This window comes from Berghia stephanieae, chromosome 1 (assembly GCF_034508935.2).
Source record: "Berghia stephanieae isolate SIO BIC M18660-M18661 chromosome 1, UCSD_Bste_1.3, whole genome shotgun sequence".
In the NCBI taxonomy this organism is placed as follows: domain Eukaryota; kingdom Metazoa; phylum Mollusca; class Gastropoda; order Nudibranchia; family Aeolidiidae; genus Berghia; species Berghia stephanieae.
Genome location: NC_088360.1, coordinates 50,756,758 through 50,769,257, shown reverse-complemented (window position 1 = coordinate 50,769,257; position 12,500 = coordinate 50,756,758). Strand labels below are relative to the sequence as shown.

Genomic DNA, 12,500 nt, shown 5'->3' with positions numbered 1-12,500 from the left:
TCTTTAACTTCTAGCCATGACCAATTGAATTTATTCCTCACGGGACTCACATCTTTATCAATGCTCGACAGTCTGAATTGCGATCCACGAACAGCTCAGCCATTGTGAGAACATTAGAATAATGTAGCAATGAGCAAACTTGATTTTCAATCAGTAAATGACAGAGAAAAAAAAAACTTAAATAAATATGACTTCAGGCCAATACACTGAATTATTAAGTAGAAGTGAATTATCAAGAAGAAACTTCGGTAGGCGTAGCCTGTAGCGGAAAAATTCAAAGAATCGAAATGAAGGTAAATCGCCACAAAACAGCAAGCTCGCTTGGGCTTGAGCAAAACAATGCCAGAAAACGTCCTGATTTGCATGGGAATTAATTAGGCTACTTACCATTGTTCCTTATGATCAGGTACTCAATCAGTGAAGAAACGGTCAACCAGTTTGTTTACAACGTGAGGCAATCGAAATGTGCTTGTAGCAATCATCCTACCTTTCGATTTGAAGATGTCTACATAACGGACTTGCGGCATTCGCAATTTACTTTATCATAGTTTTGAGACTCGAAGGGTAAATGTGGTCAATTTTGGCTTAGATGAAACAGTGAAATTTATCGCTCGGTGGCTCAGTTAAAATTGGCTACAGTTGGGATCACGACGGATTGGAAAGTGAAAAAATAATTTAACGAAGGATGTGTGAAAATACCCAGGGAAGTGTTCAGACACGCCTTTTATAAAAAGCGTCGCTTTGTCTTGGCAATATATACTTCGTTAATATAAACGGTCCCCATGAGCTATGCGTAGCGCTGTGGAACACTCCTAATTATTTTACGGTCATTCGACTACGATTTGTGAATTCTTTCTTTTTTTTTATTTCTTTCTTTCTTTCTTTCCTTTTTTAAATATTTGAATTTGACAAATTGACTGATTTCAGTTAATTGACTGAGAATTTACAGGTCTAATTAAATACATCCATTCAATGCTTTGCTCTGAGACTGCCAGGACCTGTGTGTCCTCTATTATTATTTGACCCCCTTTTCAGTCTTTACACAATCTGTACATTTTTACACATTTTATAATTTATCATTTGAGTAATTTTGGATTGTCTATTACATTTTCTGTTGCAAAGCATGTAATAGTCAATAAAAGTAAGTTGATTCCGCTTTTTGATCTCAAATTCCACTTTTCATGTATTCTGATTCCTCTTTGGGGCTATTGGGGATAAGAGCCTCTGATGACCACTACAGGGACCTCTACTTCTCTGGTCAATTCAACGCGACCATGCAACATCAACGAAAAGCGCGACAGGAAGGGACATATTCTAGATTGGCATGGCTTTGCTCACATGCATTTTTGCACATTTGGTTATACTCCGGTTAAGTTGATTTTAAGTCGATTTTTTTCCCTGTTCCCCTGGGCATGGTCTTATCCGAAGTCTACTGTATCATGAAAACAATTTTTTTAACAAAATGAACAGCCACTATCTTTTATGTCCTGTGCGACAAACATCTCATCTGATTCACAAAGATGGGCAAAACAGTGTTAGATTTCAAGATTCTATCCAGTCTTATTACGAGTAGACCTGATAATATTGGGATTATCACAACTACTTCACAAAAAATATTAAGAAAAAAATAATCATACTTACTGTCCCTTATATTCTCCCAGTCGATTCCCAAGAACCAGGGATGATTTTTGAAATCTTCTAATTTCCCAAACCTCTCACTTGGGACACAAATCAGTCGCTTTATCAAATCTTGGGCAACAGTCGACACATCATCAATATCACTTAAAAACTCAAACCGTGTCTGAAAAATAGATTATCTTTATGTCAAGATCTCTATTTGATGATTATTAGTACAATATTATACATATATACATGACTTATATCAATTTCTTTGTCCCATTTTATATCCCTCAATTCAAAAACATCTCCAAAGGATATGGGTAGTTCAAACAAGTCACAAACAGGGAATGAAATGTAAAATTCAAAGTTTGAAAAAAATATATGTTTTTCCCCACCGATATAATTAGTACATTACTGATTCAAAGTACGCTTTGAGGAACAATTGAAATGTTAATTGTTTTTCTTTTGCATTTCTTTCCATCTGATTATCACAGCTCAATCCCAAACAAAATTATCATCATCACAGGACATGAAAAATTCTTTATCATTCAGTAATGGTTGTAACAATATACATCATGTATATAGGATCTACCAAGTAGAAAATGACGAAACTAAAACAATCAAACAAAAAAAAAGAAAAAAAGGAAAGAGTGAAAATAAAGAATTACAATTTTTTTTATATAAAAAGGGGAAAAACAATAAATATAACCATTCCATCCTTACCTGATGATTCATAATTTTACCATAAGTTTCAACCAGAGATTCAGCATAAAACGGAGTTTCACCATACAACATTTCATACATGCACACCCCTAAAGACCACCAGTCACACTCTGGTCCATATCGACCATGGCCATCTTCCATAGCCTGAAAATTTAAAGTTAAATTGTGAATGTAGCTAACATGAATGTAGACTCTTATTACTTTGATTAAGGTAAAATTTGTTACCAACCATCGACTAAGACAAGCAATCAAAGCAAAATAAATAATTTCAAATGTAAATTTAAATAATTAATCAAATCCAGTTATATCCTATATAACAGGGATTAAAAAACAGAAGAAAACTGATCTCATATAGGTCTGTAAACAAGAATTTCAAGCAGATAAAAAACAATGGTAACCAAAAAAAAACAAAAGATGAAAAAAAAAAGAAGAAAAAGCAGCTCTTCTTCAATTACGTTAAGTCTTAAGAGTCCTTCAGAGCCATTAGGCTCATGGAGCAGGAGTTTATCCTGATTTCTAACTAGTTAAACAATCTATAGTAATAGTTTTCTATCCTTTGGATAGAACGCTAGTCTATCTGAAAGTACTTTTCAACAAACCTGACAGACCAAGCTACCCCCCAATCACTGAATCACTGCTTGGTGGACAGACGGACAGGTAATTTTAAAAATCTCTCTGGCCCTTTGCATGTAAGTAAGTGCTCTACCAACTGAGTCGTCAGGGCCCCCAAGTTAAGTCTTATTTATGAATATTAAAGGAGTCATGAAAGAAAAGGGTTATATACAGCACGATTTAAGAAGAATACTCATCAAAGTCTGTGATTGGAATACTGTATATTGGAATGATCTGCCTGTGAAATAATTTTTTCTATATAATTTCTACTGCTTGAATGAAATGACAGTTTCTTCATCAATCTTGATTTAAAACTTTGTCTCCTTGTCTCCAATAAAGAAGGAAAGAAAACTTTTAATTGATCAGTAAAGACAGCAAAAACAGATGATCTAAGTTAGTTACCCTCTAGAGTCCAGACTCATGAAGGACCAACCCTACTATAAAGTTACGCAACACTCACTCTTAGGATTTCAGGTGATATGTAGTCGGGTGTCCCAACAGCAACAGAAGATTGAACTGTGCCATCCTCCATTAGTCTGAGACAAGACCCAAAGTCAGCTAGTACAATATGACCACTACGATCTAGTAGCACATTGTCAGGTTTGATGTCTCTATGCACATACAGTAACTTATGCAGTGAATGGATAGCCAGCACCATTTCAGCAATATAAAACTTTGCCATATCCTCTGGAAGACGATCCTCAAATTTACTCAAAAGGGTGAGCAAATCACCTCCACAGTAATAATCCATAACAAGATACTGTTAAAAAAAAAAGTATGTACATTATTCATACAACAACTAGAACATTTCTTTAAACAAAGCAAAAAAAATAAAATGGTGTGATATTAAAGCAATGGGAGAAAAGGACAGCGAAAAAAAAATTTTGTTTAGGGATGTTACAGTGCCTGCGACACTTTTCAGTCATTTCAGTGCCAGCAAAAAGGAAGATGATAGCAGCCAAAATAAGACACTCGCCTTCAGACTGGTAGATCCCTGGTTCCATTCCTGCTCAGATAAGTTGGGTCCTTGATAAAAGACATTTTCTCACCTCAGGTGCAAATCTTTTTTTTTTGTAAAAGCACCATACAGGCAACATGTTTCATCGTAAATGTTAAATATTGCTGTTAGCTTAGGAACCATTGAAAAGCAGTTTGGGCACATTTCGTGGATATTCTGCTTTATAAAAGCTAAGTTAACTATCATGAACCTAAATAAAAACTCGGAGCCGTATATACCTAAAGCTAGTCTGAAACCACTTAAAAGTTCCACATTGATACTATGACAGGATTAGACCTGTAAATGAGCTCTATAAAAATTGACTGAAACTCTTCGACAAACTGAAAATTCAATTATTTTTTTAAAAATAAGGGCATCATTGGAGAGGAGAGTGATAAATACAATACATTAAAATAGTGGGTGTTATTTCTTACTGGAAGTATGACTGCCATACTTTGATGTAGAAGGAATGCTAAAAAAGCATGTCATTCATATAGGTAAAGATGACTTCATCAAAGTCATATTCCTGCCTCTGGAATTTTTCTGACATAGTCAGAAAAATAATCACCATTATCATCTTTAACTTCTAGCCATGACCTATTGAATTTATTCCTCACATCTTTATCAATGCTCGACAAGTCTGAATTGCGATCCATGAACAACTCAGCCATTGTGAGAACATTAGAATAATGTAGCAAAGAGCAAACTTGATTTTCAATCAGTTAATGACAGAAAAAAAAAAAAAAATATGACTTCTGGCCAATACACTGAATTATTAAGTAGAAGTGAATTATCAAGAAGAAACTTCGGCAGGCGTAGCGGAAAAAATCAAAGAATCGAAAAATGAAGGTAAATCGCCACAAAACAGCAAGCTCACTTGGGCTTGAGCAAAACAATGACAGAAAACGTCCTGATTTGCACGGGAATTAATTAGGCTACTTACCATTGTTCCTTATAATCAGGTACCCAATCAGTGAAGAAACAGTCAACCAGTTTGTTTACAACGTGAGGCAATCGAAATGTGCTTGTAGCAATCTATCCTAATCCTCTTTCGATTTAAAGGTGTCTCCCATTATCATCTACTAGAGATGTTACTTCTGACATTCGCATTTTACTTTTTTTATACTTTTAAAACCCAGCTTGTAAATGTGGTCAATTTTGGCTTAGATGAAACAGTGAAATTTATCGCTTGGCGGCTCAGTTAAAATTGGCTACCGTTGGGATCACGACAGGTTGGAAAGTGAAAACATAATTTAACGAAGGCTGTGTGAAATTACACTGGGATGTGTTCAGTCACGCCAATTCTAAAAAGCGCCGCTTAGCCATGGCAATAAATCCATCGTTAATATAAACACCTCCCATGAGCTATGCGTAGCGTTATGGAACACTCCTAATTACTTTGCGGTCATTCGACTACGATTTGCGAATTCTTTCTTTCTTCACTTCTTTCCTTTTTTTTAAAAAAAATATTTGAATTTGACAAATTGACTGATTTCAGTTAATTGACTGAGAATTTACAGGTCTACAGGATATATCTCCACCAAGGGGAAACACACAAATGGTTACAAAATAAGCATTTATATCATTTTTTAAAAACTCACATTAACCATAATTAATATATAATGGTGAGTTTATAAACAAGAAATATCACATCTCTCTCATGTCAATCATGTTTACCTCTCAGCAAAACACTCCAAGCAGAACCCTGGCAAATCTGAATGGTCCCATTCTAGGTTAGGGACACAAAGCCACATGGAAAGGACAGATGATTTAAAAGGACAGAAGCGGTAAAAAGGCAGTGAATTGATACTCCATCAGCCCAGGGCAACCAATGTTACCTCACCCTCGAAGGAATTCCATCAAATATGACACAAAAAAGAAATCACATCACATCAATGGTAAAAAGACAGGTGAGTAATGATAGATTAAAATGCATTCTAAACTAGCTTTGGTCCAGGACAGTGAGATACTTACAAGAAAATTATCATCTTGAAATGCATAATGAAGATTTGTTATCCACCGTCTGTCACCATTTACTAAAACATCCCTCTCTTCCTTGAAACAAGCAGTCTGAAATAAAAAAGATTTGTCATTTAATAAATCATTTGAAGTAAAGACATAAACCATATAATCAGTTAAAAACATTGTTTCATGGGCATTTTCATTAGATACATAAATCTCTTTATTCTAAACAAAGCTGAAGTGCAAACAATATTTCAGTCAAAACTTTTGAATACTGGATGTTGAGAATGAATAGGAAACAAAAGACATTGCAAATTATTTTACAATTAGCAGCATTTCACACAGTCCAGAATACATTTAATGCCCACAAACAAGCAAAATGTCATCATTTAATAAAATGTGTGGACCTCTGCATTTTTTAAGGAGGTTTTAAGGTAAGTGTAACACTTTTTGGTCATTTCAGTGTCATTGAAAAAAAGAGATGATGGGTATAGATTCTATAGATCTAGAATAAAAAATTTTTAAAAACAAAAACAAACAAAAAAAAAACAAACAAACAAACAAAAAAAAAAAGAAGACAAAGGGGCTATACCAATAAGGTAAACAGGCCTGTAAATGGTTGGTGAAATAATTGTCGGAACTTTTTGAACACGCGAAAATAGACACAACAGGACAAAAATACGGACACAACACAGATATGACAGGTCAATTGACTAGTCAAATCATGTCACTTTCCCCTACTTATTTATAACGAGGTCCTTATTTTATGGTATCAAAAAAAAAAAAAATCCCAATTATTTGAGGTCCCAGGTCTGAGTTAGTTGTAAAATGAAAGGAAGAGAACCTACCCTTTTGAAGGATGTGTATCTAGACGTCTAGTAGTGCTCGACACGGGAATTTGCGTATCTTCGCTCCTGTTTGTGTTAAATGTTTACGCTGATTCTTTCGTTTATTTGGATTAATTCTTAAAGATGAAGAAGAAGAAGAAGAAGAAGAAGAAGAAGAAGAAGAAGAAGAAGAAGAAGAAGAAGAAGAAGAAGAAAAGAAAAAAAGAAGAAGAAGAAGAAGAAGAAGAAAGAAGAAAGAAGAAGAAGAAGAAGAAGAAGAAAGAAGAAGAAGAAGAAGAAGAGAAGAAGAAGAAGAAGAAAGGAGAGTGGTGTGGTGTGGTGGTGTGAGAGCTTTCGAAGAAGAATATATATTTCGAAGAAAAATAATTATTTCGCATTAATTTTATTTCCGGTTCATATCGGGACTGGACCAAAGAAATATAGAGACTGAGAAATAAGAACCGGAGATATGCATGTGTGTCGGTTGCAAAATAGAGAGAAACCTTCCGGTCCAGTTCGACACACTTCTGTGTGTGCGTTATTTACTGACTAGGTGTGTGTGTGTGTGAAGACGACTCGAGCGAACTTCGCGACCTCTCTCTCGCTGGCTGTGGCACAGTAGCCAAGCAGTGCATACATAAACGTCTAGCGGAGTGTATAGGTGGCATGATAATTTTATAGCTAACTGATAAACGGCATGTTTTGTCTTTGATGCGACAAATAAAAAGGTTTTTGGTTTGGTTTTTTTTAAGTCGGCATTTGAAACGGAATAAAATCTAATTTTTTCGAGGAACGAAATAAAAGTCTTTTATTTTCTTTTTTATTGGTTCTGTTCTTTGGCGTTACGAATTTTATTTTTACTATTATCTTTTATTTTATTTTTTTAGTACTTATAGAGCAAAATCGTCCAGTCGGAAATCCGACAATAGACGGAAGATTTACAGGCCTGGGTAAAGCATATCCAGGATCATTCTGCCACATGAATATTCTGAGACCAAGTAATATTTTTACCATTACCCAGGGGCTGGATTCCAGCCACGAGAGACCTGCCAGAATAACATATTTTCACCAATATCCTTCACAAATTTTGATTTAAAAAATATGAATCTGGATTTTAAAATTACATTTGCCAAATTTGGCATCCCAAAAAAAGATGCATAAACTGATCAAATCTGTTAAATGTGGTCTTTTAATAACTAAAAATAAATAAATAAATAAAACAAAAACAAGGAGATGATTTACACTGTAAAAAATATCTCCCAAATAATCATTAAAAGATAAACTAATTATTTCTTTAAAGACAGAAGACATTGCTCTATATTAAAAGGGAAAGATTATGAGGACTAATACTACCTCAGCTCTCTTCAACATCTCCCATTTATTCAAAATCTTCATTGCATAGACATTTTCTGAAGATTTTTCTTTCACAACAGCGACCTGTGAAAAAAAAAAAAATAGAGATTCCAAAATAAAGGAATGTAATGGAAATTCAATACAGAGACATTATTAAAATGTACTTAAAATGGGACATCTAATTATTATAAAACTAAAACCTCTACACTGCTTTTTATTTTTAATTCTTAATTGTGCAATCAACAGTTTGAAAAGGAGAAAAATTGCTTCCCTAAATACCAAAGCACTTTTTAAAAGTATGGTACAGTTATTAAGTGGAAAGTTTAGAAACCATACATAATACACTGAGTGCATGATACTTAATCAATGTTTATGTACCTCAGACCAATCATAATTACTGGAACAATCACTTGGAAGAAGTAGATTAATTGATTAATAAGTAAGCAAGTTTTACTATCAAATTTTGAGAGCAAAATATCTATTTATCTGAAAAATTATGAAAAGCTCATAAACACACACTCAACCCGTTGCATTCATCAAGGAATAAGATTTTTTTTTATATATAATTTTTATTTTCAAAAGTTCTTAAACTGCAAACTAAACAGTATTTAATCAGACTTTACCTTTGATGAAAAAAAAGTATCTAGAATGATTGCTTCCATTCCATTCCATATTGCATTAGTGATTAACTTTAAAATATGCAAATGGCTTTGAAGCATATTGATGAGAAAATACTAACCTCCCCAAAAGCACCACGTCCAATAATCTTGAGGGTGTCAAAATCCTCCCTCTGGAGTCGGTACTGTTTGACAGCTGTCGTAACTGGTCGTGCTGTAAATAATTGGCAAATTAAAATAATATAACAGGTAATGCAATTAAATAAGAGCAAATCAACACATTTTAAGCTTCATAGTTAATGCAAAAGTTGCTGTTTGGAACAAAAAAATTACAATAGTCAAATGAAGTGGAAACTTAAATTTAATGAATAAAAACAGACAATGTGAATGTTTCAGATTTCCCCTTTGTGAACAAAACCGGATAAAATAAAACATTGAAGATGAATGAGAGATGAGAGAATTGGTGTTGTTAATAATAATAAATTATTATTTTATATTGTCATTATTAGGTGTTTACACCTAGTCTAGGGATCTCAAAAGCAGGATCTTAGGAAAAGCCCAAGCAAAAGTAAAAATTATAAAAACATGATCCCACAAAGTAAAAAGGGCTGAAATTCCAAATGCATCCGCCATTTACATTACAATCAGTAAATATATAAGTAGTTGTACATCTTGAATTAAAGTTTTTTGTTTATAGATATATGTGCTTGTTAGTGTTAGGGTGGTATCGCCTGGGGTCAAATTTGTTTCTTTCTTTGGATAAACATAAAACTCATGGTCAGCAATTACGTATATTTTCTGACTGTAATTAATTAAGTAAAGAATTTTGCTGGTAAAGAGTGTAGTTTTATGAAACTAACAAAAATAAATAGGACAGAAAGGCAAAGGGTAGATGAACTCACGGAGTTTCGAACATTATCATTAATACACTTCACAACATTGAGGCTAAGAAACGTCACAAAACTATCTCCAATCAAGTTGTTTATTACATTTATAATTATAGTTTCCTCTCACCCCACAAGTTAAAATATAATAATTTGAATCATCACTTAATCTACGAAGGACCAGCACAATGGGAGATATCTTCATAAATTATAATTATATAATCCATAATCTTACCTGTGTCCACAAATTCACTGATATTTTTCTCCCTCCTTAGCGCTGCGCTGTTGCACTCATCATATAAAGCAGTGAAAGCATCAAGAAGAGTTTCAACACTAACAGCTGATCCATCGCTGTTAGCCACTCCTCTCAAATACAACTGCTCGAGCTTTTTCAGGCGTTCATCAGCAGACAATGATTCAACTGTTTTATCCATTTTGACTTTGATTGTGGGGCTTGACATGGCATAAAACAATTTGTCTGCTACGTCTCTGAATATAAAACAGTTGTCATAATTACTTACAACACCTCCTCATTGCTGAGATTCAATTACGTAAACACTGTCCACGGTCCACAGTCACTGACCGATCGACCATTCACCACTCTCGACACAACAGAAAACAAGCATAGACAATCCACTCAACACAATCTAATACAAATCATCATCTCCTAATGAAACCGAAAATCTAATATATATTCATTTCACATTATAATTAGGGGAGCCTTCTCCGTGAAGGAAAGAAATGATGCACTTAATCTTCACAGTCGAAGCTCGAAGACTCACTCGTAGCAGAAGTGGAAGCAGTGATTCATTACCAAAACACTGGTCGCTTTCGATGAAGAACAGTTCGTTTACCAACTATAAATGAAGCTGTAAACTATTAAAGTTTCAAAATAACACATATGCATTTAATTTCTAATTGTATCTGTCACTGCTAATGGAGTGAGCAATCGATTGCGTCTATGCTCCTCTTTCATTTTCCCATCGGTACCCACTCAATGTCTTTCCTGGTTTCATTGATAACATAGGTCTAAAAACATGGCGTCAAGTTTTTAACTCTGGAATTGTGGGTATGGTGCAGTGCAATCACAAATTCGAAGAAAAGAATTTGTATGATGTTTTGTTTAGCCTTTTGTTATTAAGATACATAGTTTGTGGTGCTTGCCTTATAATGGGAATGGTTAAATGGCCACAACAATTATGACAATACGAAATCATCATAAAAAGATTATAGTGTTATCAATTACGCAAACTAAAACTGCGAAATTCTAAACATCTTATCATTTCCGGTTCAAGAGAAATTTCACTTTTATCAGTCATCCAATCTCGTCTGTGACATTCGGGGGAGGGGCAGAAGGGAGTGTGTAGAATGGAAAGGGGGAGAGGGGGGTCGGTCATAATAAAGTACAATTCGGTGGTGATGGGGACTGAATTGTGATTACTAAACAATCAAATGATTGGCTTTCTTTCCTCTCATCGATCTTCCAATGAATGATCAGATATGTTTTGTCAGTATATCAAGGTGAATGTGAATTCCCCCCGCCCCTGCTCCAAAACTTCTCAGTTTATGGTCGAACATCTTTTGTTTTAGAAAGAGGGAGGGGGACGAGAGAGAAAATGTGTGTGTGTGTGGGGGGGGGGGGTGTGTGTGTGGGTGTTGTTTTGTGTAAACCGTGGTCTCAAAGCCGACCATTCAACACACTAATCCCCTATTATATCACAATACATCGAAATAAACTCTCTCTCTCTCTCTCTCTCTCTCTCTCTCTCTCTCTCTCTCTCTCTCTCTCTCTCTCTCTCTCGCTCGCTCGCACACAAATACACACACACATACACACACACACACACACACACACACACACACACACACACAATCTCTGATCGGTTCTTGTCTGCTAAAGGAGCATGAGCAGAATCCGTGGACATCTTTATCAAACACTCTTATGGTAAAAACTGTAGAAGCGCGATAGCTTCATTTTCTATTGAGGGTTTAGATAATTCGAGTTCCATTGCGGAGGAGGGGTGTCAAATTTAATTCCTTGAAAGAAGACTGTATAATCCCATTTTCTCACCATACGCCAGGTATAAAAGGAGCGGCTGACCGGAAACGATAATAATACCTCTCTATCGGAAAAGAAAAATATCCTAACAGGTTGACGTCATATTATGTCTAATGTGATTAGTTCTTTGTAACTTGTTTTGAGCACATATAGTATAATATCGTATTTTTTAAAGTCTGACCACAAAATATCAGAAGATAGATATCACAATTCTTCTTCTTTTTCTTCTAGGTTCCATGCCTGGTCCAGGCTTCGGATACTGCATGAATTATCTCTCTCCATTCCTCCCTGTCTCTTGCTTTTTCAAACAGCTCTTGGATTGTTAGGTTGGTGAAGCCCTTCAGTTGGTCTATGAGTGTTTTTTTGTTCCCTTTGTCTCCCCCGGGCGCGTTTACCAGGTATTTTTCCACAACTTGCCAGGTATTCATTCTTATCTTTCCTTACTATGTGTCCGAAAAAGGATAGTTGTCGATCCGCTATTAAGGGCATTAGTTTCCTTTGTTGGTATGTTTGTTTTAGCACTTCTTCGTTCGTTTTGTGTGCAGTATACGATATTCTCTGCATCCTTCTCAAGCACCACATTTCAAAAGCTTCAATGTTCTTTTGTGTTTCTGCATTTGTAGTCCAGCTTTCGCATCCGTATAACAAGATTGGCCACACGTAGCACTTCAAGACTCGGAATCTAATCCCGAACGACATCTGTTTGTTTTTCAAAATGTTTCCCAGGTCCATGAAGGCCTGTTTGGCTTGAGTTATTCTTGCTCGTATGTCTCGGTTACATCTTCCATCTGTTGTCACTATTGAACCTAGGTATTTAAAACTTTCTACGTTGGTAAGTTGCTCGCC

The 12,500-nt window shown here is 35.1% G+C and overlaps 1 protein-coding gene across 8 annotated transcripts in view; it reads right to left on the bottom strand.

The window, feature by feature from the left end:
• Positions 1 to 10,652, bottom strand: part of LOC144977043 (serine/threonine-protein kinase MRCK alpha-like) — a 71,752-nt gene extending 61,100 nt beyond the window's left edge. For all 8 annotated transcript variants that reach the window (XM_078921767.1, XM_078921824.1, XM_078921801.1 and 5 more), the window contains exons 1-7: positions 9,831 to 10,652; positions 8,834 to 8,925; positions 8,095 to 8,178; positions 5,927 to 6,022; positions 3,416 to 3,715; positions 2,344 to 2,487; positions 1,642 to 1,801 (exon numbers count right to left, since the gene is read on the bottom strand). In XM_078921767.1, coding sequence (XP_078777893.1) covers positions 1,642 to 1,801; positions 2,344 to 2,487; positions 3,416 to 3,715; positions 5,927 to 6,022; positions 8,095 to 8,178; positions 8,834 to 8,925; positions 9,831 to 10,056 — 1,102 coding nt within the window. In that variant the 5' untranslated portion in view covers positions 10,057 to 10,652. The remainder of the gene's footprint in view (positions 1 to 1,641; positions 1,802 to 2,343; positions 2,488 to 3,415; positions 3,716 to 5,926; positions 6,023 to 8,094; positions 8,179 to 8,833; positions 8,926 to 9,830) is intronic.
• Between the last annotated feature and the right edge of the window lie 1,848 nt (positions 10,653 to 12,500).